Source organism: Aegilops tauschii, chromosome 5, assembly GCF_002575655.3.
Source record: "Aegilops tauschii subsp. strangulata cultivar AL8/78 chromosome 5, Aet v6.0, whole genome shotgun sequence".
Lineage (NCBI taxonomy): Eukaryota > Viridiplantae > Streptophyta > Magnoliopsida > Poales > Poaceae > Aegilops > Aegilops tauschii.
This window is the reverse complement of record NC_053039.3, coordinates 107,478,246-107,486,314: the sequence shown is the minus strand read 5'-3', so window position 1 is coordinate 107,486,314 and position 8,069 is coordinate 107,478,246. Positions and strand designations below refer to the sequence as shown.

Here is an 8,069-nt window from a genome sequence, read left to right as displayed (position 1 = left end):
ACTGATGCTGTCTCGCGAGATTGCGGATAGAAGATTGAGATGACAGGTGGGCCAATGTAGTCAGCCAGAGTAATGATCAATCCCGGCTGGGATTGCGCCTTCCCTGTTACACCAAACTACTCCCTCCGTTCCTAAATACTTGTCTTTCTAGGCATTTCAACAAGTGACTACATACGGAGTAAACTGAGTGAATCTACACTCTAAAATATGTCTACATACATCCGTATGTGGTAGTCATTTGAAATGTCTAGAAAGACAAATATTTAGAAACGGAGGGAGTAGATCTTATTCACGTAGGGTCTGGATTGACTGGGATCTATAAATACGGGGTATCAACTTCAGGGATTGAAAAGTAAGGGTTCAATTGCGGCGGCCTCTACAACGTGAAGGTTTATTTTAGACTTCACTCCGTTTTATTCATTCTCGATTCTCCTTTCTCGCGAGTCGCGACGCGCGTATGGTAACAACGTGGTGATCGTTTTAGCGCTGGACGCACACCATGAGACCAAGGCCCACAGTGCGAACCAACCCTTTTTCCTCAGCATCTCTTAGTCGATAGTAGTCCTAGCAAGTGTTTTTTTTTGACTTTTTGTGAAGTTCAAAAGGCTCGAGGTCCAACATTTCTAGAAGATCAATTTTTGGATTATTGAATTTTTAGCAAGTTTGAATTCATCAAAAGCACCAAGAAATTTCAAGAAGAAGAACTTTCATTTCTTAGACATTTAAGAAAAACAAGTACCCAAATTTACACATGTGTTTCCCAAACACGGCAAAAGAAGGGGGGTAATCAAATAGAGAAGGTCGTCCTAGCGGAACTGACCGCACTCCTAGGTGGCTGTTCGAGAGCTTGGCCCTTCGACCAGAGTGGATCACTAGAATGTACATCCTCCGTCCGGAATTAACAAATTAACACTAAGGAAGTGTTTGTTTCGATGAGTGGTAATGTAAACATAAAGGGGAAATGATTACACACTGTAACAGCACCGGAATTGACAAACCCCATTCTATTTGGTTCTGCAGTGTAAAGGAAACAGATCAAGAACAAATCGAGATCTGCAGGAGGAGAAAGAGATTCATCCGGAGACGGGCCTTGCTGCTCCTCGGTGGCAGCTTCAGCATCCTCGTCGTCAGCGGCGACGGCTGGCGTGGTCTTTCCCGGTGACTGGATCAGGGGGAGAGGACCGAGGGGAGGCGGTGGCGCTGGACTCGAAGCGGCTCGAAGGGAGGTGGCGGCGCTGAACTTGAAGGGAGGCGGCGACGGCGGTGCAGGCAGACCGATGGGAGGACGGAGTCGCGGGGGAGGAGGGCTCGGGGTGAGGAGCGCTCGAGGGTGGGAAGGAATCCTTTACCGGTGGGGGGTATCGACCGATCGCTGCCCAGGCCTGATTACACAAGGTTGCCACCAAACGCACGTAACATTGTCCGTTTACAACGTCAGGAACAGATGGAGGCACGTAGACTTGAAATTCAGGTGCGCCGGGTAACAATTAAATGGATAGGCATGAGAATCGTTTCGTCATGTTGAATGCAAACTCTATGGATCCATAGGCATGAGAATTTTGGGAGAAGATGCGAATGTTCATCATACGGTGCAGGGACCTTGGAGGAGGGGACACCGCCCATCTACAAGAAGGGGATGGTGCACATGCCGACAACATGTGATTGGTACATATCGCCAGTTAACGTCTTCGTTTATGCAACTTTCTAAAACCTATGTGCATGTTTTCTTGATGTGTTAAATGTTTAAATTTAAAGGCAATCAAAGTGTTTGAACGAGAAAACAAATGGAGGATGAGATATGGCGACTCTGAGTTTGCGCGTCGTCCGGACAGTCTCCAAATGCATATGAAGCACATATGCATTAATGCGACTACAAATATGGCAAGTTTGCCATAGTTTTTTTTTTGACAGTATGCGAGAGTTGCTCCTAGAATTGGTACTATGCATTATATCGTTCATGGCGATCTGTTTGGGCCTCCAAACGATGTTTTTGTGGAAACTGATTGCCATTCATTGATATACTCCCTCTATTCCCTTATACGAGGCCACAAACTCAAATTATATGTACCAAGTTAAAATTCAATGATTGCTTTGCCATCTCATTTTTCTTTCGTTAACCGGAATCATTAATACGCCCACATGCATGGAGGGAAAGAATGAGAAGGAAGTAGCACAGTGTCATTATGACTACATGCATACAAGTATTAAACAAGTTGATAGTACAAGGAATCATCATTAAGTTTTGCCTCGATTAGAATTAGTGGCCTTGTATAGATGCAAAATGTATTAGTCATAGTGGCCTTGTATAAGGCTAGTCATAGTGGGAGTAACTTAGCTAGTAACATAGCGCATTTCGAGAAAATTCTGCTTATGTGGCAAGTAATTAATGAAAGGTGGTAACATAATATGTTACTGTAACATAGCGGTTTTCAAGATAAGATGAGTCTACGAGCTAATAAATGAAGCCATCTATGATACTACTATTATGTTACTTTGCATTATGAAGGTAATAATTTAGACTACTAGTCTAAGTTACTCCCCACTATGACCAGCCTAAGGGAATGGAGGGAGTACTATTATAGATGGGTTGCTTCCTTCTTCGCAATTGCTTTCGGTGTTTTTCTTGTTGTCATAAATATCGATAATGAATTGTTTTCTTAGCTTCTGATTACTGTATTTGAACTAGACAAATTAATTATGTGTAGAATTTCAGTATCCTTCAACCATGTTCAAAGGGAATTTTGTTTCCAACTTTAAAATGAATTCAACTATGAACCATCATGCATTCTGTTAGGATGCACTAACAATCGCCGTAAGGCATGGAACAGTCTTATACCAACTCAATATGGATTAATTGTATGTCCCTAAAATTTCTACCCTTGAGCAAATAACCAAGAGTGAAATCAAAGAATATGATTGACATGATATTATGAAATAATATGGTGGTTCTGACTAATCCATTGTCCACTTTTCATACTCAGATATGCAACACGTACTCTATTTCATTTTTGGTTAGTGAGAACGCTAGTACGCTACTTCCGAAAGAAGCTAATGTAACCGCCATAAAGAAGAAGATAATGAATCTTCTCGACAAGGAAGCACGCACTCTCCAGAATAGAAGCCGCTCACCGTGATTCAGGCTCTCCTTTCCTTGCAACGTAACAGCTCCGTGATTCTATTACACATACGACAGCTCACACCGGCTCATGCTACTGCAAATAGGAACACTGCATCGCATGTACGCAACTGAAGCCTCTCAGCAGTCATGAACTCACGGACAGAATGAAGCAAGTCCACTCAGTGAGTCCGACGCCAACCAAATCAACTGCACAAGTCCTTTCAGATAGATTAGTGGAATGAACAGTACTAGCATTATGAATTTTGTTTCAGAAATTCACTGCAAAAACAACTAGCTGACAAAGTGACAGGCTTGGTGAACTGAACCGATGGATTATTTTCCCGTAAGTTTGGCATTCAACCGTGTGCTTATAGCAGGTGCTTAGTGGTAGGAAACCGGGAGCAATATGAAAAGACACGGTGCGGTTCCTCTGTTTTGAAATTGGAAAACTCTTTACTTAGACCGACTGATTTTTGTCTATTGCAAACCTCCCCGCGAGCCGTCCGATCAAGTTTGATCATGCGGCGCTGGCGTCTCTCTCTCGCATCATGGACACAGTCTCGTTGGTTCGACCACGCCGCAACCACGCGGTGTCTCACGAACAAGAAAGCAGAGACGTCAGATCTAGCAGCAGCTGATGCGAGAGGCGACGCGTCGGCGAGCATCTGGAGCAGCAAAGCCATGGCGACGACAGAGAAGTGGAGGCGTGGTGACGACAGAGCATCGACCGACGCTCTGCCGCACAGGTATTTCACACCCGCCCCAAATCGAGCTGAAATGGTAAGGTATCGGTTCAAAATTAGGGGTAGACATGCGGGGGCTCGACGAGCGGCCCTCTTGGGGCGGAGGGGGACCTGACGGCGCGGCGATTGTAGGGCGGAGGGGCTCGTCGGACCGTTTAGATCAGGGCCAATTAGGCCGGAGGGGGGGTGCTGCATAGATCATGCGTGTGTGGCGGATTTGATTCGTTTCATATAAGGAATCCACAGCCAGCGCAGCAATCCACTGCGGCAAGGGGTGTGATTTGGGGTTTCACAGCTGCAGGAATGTTGTGTTCATTTTCAGAGCAACAACAAAATGTTAATCTCCAGACTGATGGAGGTGCTTCATTTCAACACAGATTAGTGTTTCTTTGTTCATTTTCAGAGCAGCAGCAAGAATATTTGTTCTCCAGACTGGGATGCACATACTAGTGTTTCTTTGTTAATGTTCAGAGCAGCAACAAGAATGTTGTTCTCCAGACTAGGAGTGGTGCTTCATTGCAGCACAGACTAGTGGTTTTTTGTTCATTTTCAGAGCAGCAGTTGTACGCAGCAGCAGGAATGTTCGTTCTTCAGATTGGGATCTGCATTTTGTTTTCTTTTTTCTAGTCATGGGTCTGATTCTATGCAACTTGGGGAACGGTGTTTCATTGCAGAACAGACTGTAATGGTTTTTGTTCATTTTCTATGACTCCTTTTGGCAAAAATGAGGCTTCCGATTACAGGCATGGTGTGCTAGATAATGTGATAATGATTCATTAGTACCTTTGTTTCACCAGCAGGCTTACTTCTCTTGTATGTTTGCTGCTAGGCAATGTGTTTTTTCTTAGCAGCAGCTGCATATTTGTTTTGCTGTCAATGGAGTGGCTAATGGATGACATGCATGCAGTGGGGGTTTATATCCGGGGTGTTGTGTTTTTTTGTTTTATTTGTAACATAACATGCATAATGTAGATGCAGTGACATTTTAGCAATGTTGTTTCATCAAGTAGTGGCCAATTTAGAGATACCGTGGTTTTTTTATCTAGTTGGTCTACTGTTGCTGTTGCATAGTTCATAACATTTTCTCCTTGCAGAGCCTCAGCAATGTGATGATGAAGATTCTACTGATGGATGATTATCAACATAGTTTTCAACAAGCCGCTTCTATACAATTGCTCAGAAAAATCAAGGGCGGTCTTAAGTGACTGCTGCTAGCCAGGGCTGCGTCAGGCGACCGTTGCGGCGGGCATCGACCATCCTGCGAGGGGCCGTGGATTGGCTGTTGTGAACCGGCCGCGGACGTTGCGACTGGTGCTGCGAAGGGGACACGCGGTGGGCCAGATTATTGCTGGTTGCTATGACACTGAGTGGTGAGCGGCTGGGCCAGAGACTTGAAGCATCGCCTAGCCGTCGGAGCATCAGCGGTGCAGCAAATGGAGCATTACCAGTGCTGCGATGGAGCTTTCGATAGGTCACCGGAGCATCGTCGGGCCGCCAAAACATTATCAGTGCTGCAGTGGAGCTTCTCGGGTTGTCAGAGCATCTCCGGTGCTGCGACGGAGCATCGTCGAGCCACCGAAACATCATCGGTGCTGCAGTGGAGCTTCTCGGGTTGTCAGAGCATTGCCGGTGCTGCGACGGAGCATCATTGAGCTGCTGAAACATCATCGGTGCTGTTGTGGAGCTTTCTCGGGTTGTCAGATCATTGCCGGTGCTGCGACGGAGCATCGTCGAGCTGCTGAAACATCATCGGTGCTGCGGTGGAGCTTATCGGGTTGTCAGAGCATTGCCGGTGCTGCGACGGAGCATCGTCGAGCTGCTGAAACATCATAAGTGCTGCGGTGGAGCTTATCGGGTCGTCGGAGCATTGCCGGAGCATCGCCGGTGTTGCGACGGAGCATCGTCAGGCCGTCGAAACATCATCGGTGCTGCAGTGGAGCTTCTTGGGTCATCGGAGCAACGCCAGGCCCCGAAACATAATCGGTGCTCCAGTGGAGCTTCGCGGGCCATTGGAGCATTGCCAGAGCATCGCCGGTGCTGCGACGGAGCATCGTCAGGCCGACGAAACATCATCGGTGCCGCACTGGAGCTTCTCTGGTCGTCGGAGTATCGCTAGGCCGCCGAAACATCATCGGTGCTCTAGTGGAGCTTGTCAGCCGACGGACGGAGCATTGCCGGAGCATCATCCGTGCTGCGCTGGAGCATTGCCAGGTCATCGAAGCATTGCCGAAGCACCGCTGACGCTATGGAGGAGCATCGCCTGAGCTGCCGGGGCATCACCAGTTCCTTAAGGAATTACGCCCGTGGTGTTGGGACAGCAGTGATGTTGTGTTGTTGGCTGGAAACGCTGCAAAGAGACATGGGGGTACGGTGTGGATGGAAATGATAGTATGATACTATCAGGGAATCAAACGGCCCAAATCAAATTCTATTTACGCAAATCAACGGCTGGCCAGGCGGCTGATCTTCTGCTGACGCCTAGCAGCCGCCTTTGAAATTACCGGTGGGTGGACTCACTTTGCTTTCTCATTTGGGTTTGGGAACAGTAGGCATCAAAGCTAAGTAACGCTGACCAACTTCAGCACTCACGACGAGACGGAGACGACGTCGCCTATATAAGCAAGCTAGCCTGCCCGCTCCGTTGAACGTCGAAGCAACACCCTGCGAAGCCAAGAAACAAGTAGCGCAGAGACTATGGCTGGCATGGTAGAGCGCCTCGTGATCGGCACCCTGCTGGCCGCCACCTTCCTGGCGGCACCGGCGGCAGGCACCACACTGACCCTGCACAACCTGTGCCCGTACCCCGTGTGGCCGCTGGTGACCCCGAACACGGGCTTCCCCTCCATCTGCGGCAACGACATCCGCCTCGAGGGCAACGGCCACGGGCTCGTCTCCTTCCCCTTCCCGCCGACCTTCTGGTCCGGGCAGCTGGTGGCGCGCACCGGCTGCGCGTCGCCGTCGCCGTCGCGGTGCGAGACGGGGAGCGCGCGGCCCGCGGGCGTGGTGCAGCTGACCGTGCACTCGGCCGAGGGCGCGCCGCGGCCGGACCTGGCGGTGTACAGCGTGAGCCTGGTGGGCGGGTTCAACGTGCCGGTGGTGGTGAGCCCGCAGGCCATCGGCGGCGACGGGCCCTGCCCGGCCCTGGGGTGCGCGGCGGACCTGAACGCCGGGTGCCCGCCGGCGCAGCGCGTGGTGGGCGCGGGCGGCCGCGCGGTCGCGTGCTATGGGCTACCTGGCTACTTCAAGCAGCGGTGCCCGCTGACGCGGACGACGCCGGTCGACAGGGAGCCCGTGGAGCAGCACTGCTACGCGCCCGGCGAGCTCAAGGTCGTCTTCTGCCAGCCCGCAATGGTCGACGCCGCACAGCCGGATGTCGTCGTCGCCGAGAACTAGGTGGCTGGCCCTTAGCGAGTGATGTTGATACACGTACAAGGTGTAGTGAAAATAAGAGTGGCACGTATCATGTGTGCCGCCCGGCCGTGACTCTGTGTCACGTAACAGTCACGTAAAGACCCGTAGGTCTTGGATTATCGCTCCATATATTATGTGAATCTTAACGGAATCGTCAACAATCCGTTCCCGTACATCCGTTCTTACGCGTGCATTTTTGTGGACAAGTAGCGCGCTCTACCATTACTTGTGAGCGTTCGCGCTATGTGGAGTGAAGTACTTTTTTTTTGAGAATATCGAGCTGAGTAGCTAGAACAAGACCTGAACGGCCCTGGGGTGCGCGGCGGACCTGAACGCCGGGTGCCCGCCGGCGCAGCGCGTGGTGGGCGCGGGCGGCCGCGCGGTCGCGTGCTATGGGCTACCTGGCTACTTCAAGCAGCGGTGCCCGCTGACGCGGACGACGCCGGTCGACAGGGAGCCCGTGGAGCAGCACTGCTACGCGCCCGGCGAGCTCAAGGTCGTCTTCTGCCAGCCCGCAATGGTCGACGCCGCACAGCCGGATGTCGTCGTCGCCGAGAACTAGGTTAAAGAGAAAAAACGAGAGAGAGGCGTGAAAAAAAATCGGGTTAAAGAGAAGCGTGGTCCGTTCTCCACGGGGGCTGCACGGTAACGAAATGCTGGGCTGGCATTGCAACGAAAATCTGGGCCTACAACCTCGCGATCAGCAGGCCCACTGCTAAGATCGACAAAACAAATGTGATTTCTTCTTCTCTTCCCCAAAAACAAAGCAGTGATTATAGAAAAATTTCAAAAAAAAT

At 50.2% G+C, this 8,069-nt stretch overlaps 1 protein-coding gene across 2 annotated transcripts; it reads left to right on the top strand.

Moving 5' to 3' along the window:
• The first annotated feature begins 3,649 nt into the window (after nucleotides 1–3,649).
• On the top strand, nucleotides 3,650–7,445 carry LOC109744090 (osmotin-like protein). Of its 2 annotated transcripts, XM_040389023.3 has the most exons (3): nucleotides 3,650–3,864; nucleotides 4,956–6,364; nucleotides 6,444–7,445. In XM_040389023.3, the coding sequence occupies exon 3, from the start codon at nucleotides 6,556–6,558 to the stop codon at nucleotides 7,252–7,254; it is 699 nt and encodes a 232-aa protein (XP_040244957.1). In that variant the 5' UTR covers nucleotides 3,650–3,864; nucleotides 4,956–6,364; nucleotides 6,444–6,555; the 3' UTR covers nucleotides 7,255–7,445. The 2 variants fall into 2 exon arrangements, with proteins under 2 accessions (XP_040244957.1, XP_073356036.1); XM_073499935.1 differs by having other exon boundaries at nucleotides 4,956–7,445.
• The last annotated feature ends 624 nt before the right edge of the window (nucleotides 7,446–8,069 follow it).

Excerpts from the sequence above, each read along its gene's own strand:
- LOC109744090 (XM_040389023.3), top strand. The coding sequence starts at position 6,556 with ATGGCTGGCATGGTAGAGCGCCTCGTGATCGGCACCCTGCTGGCCGCC.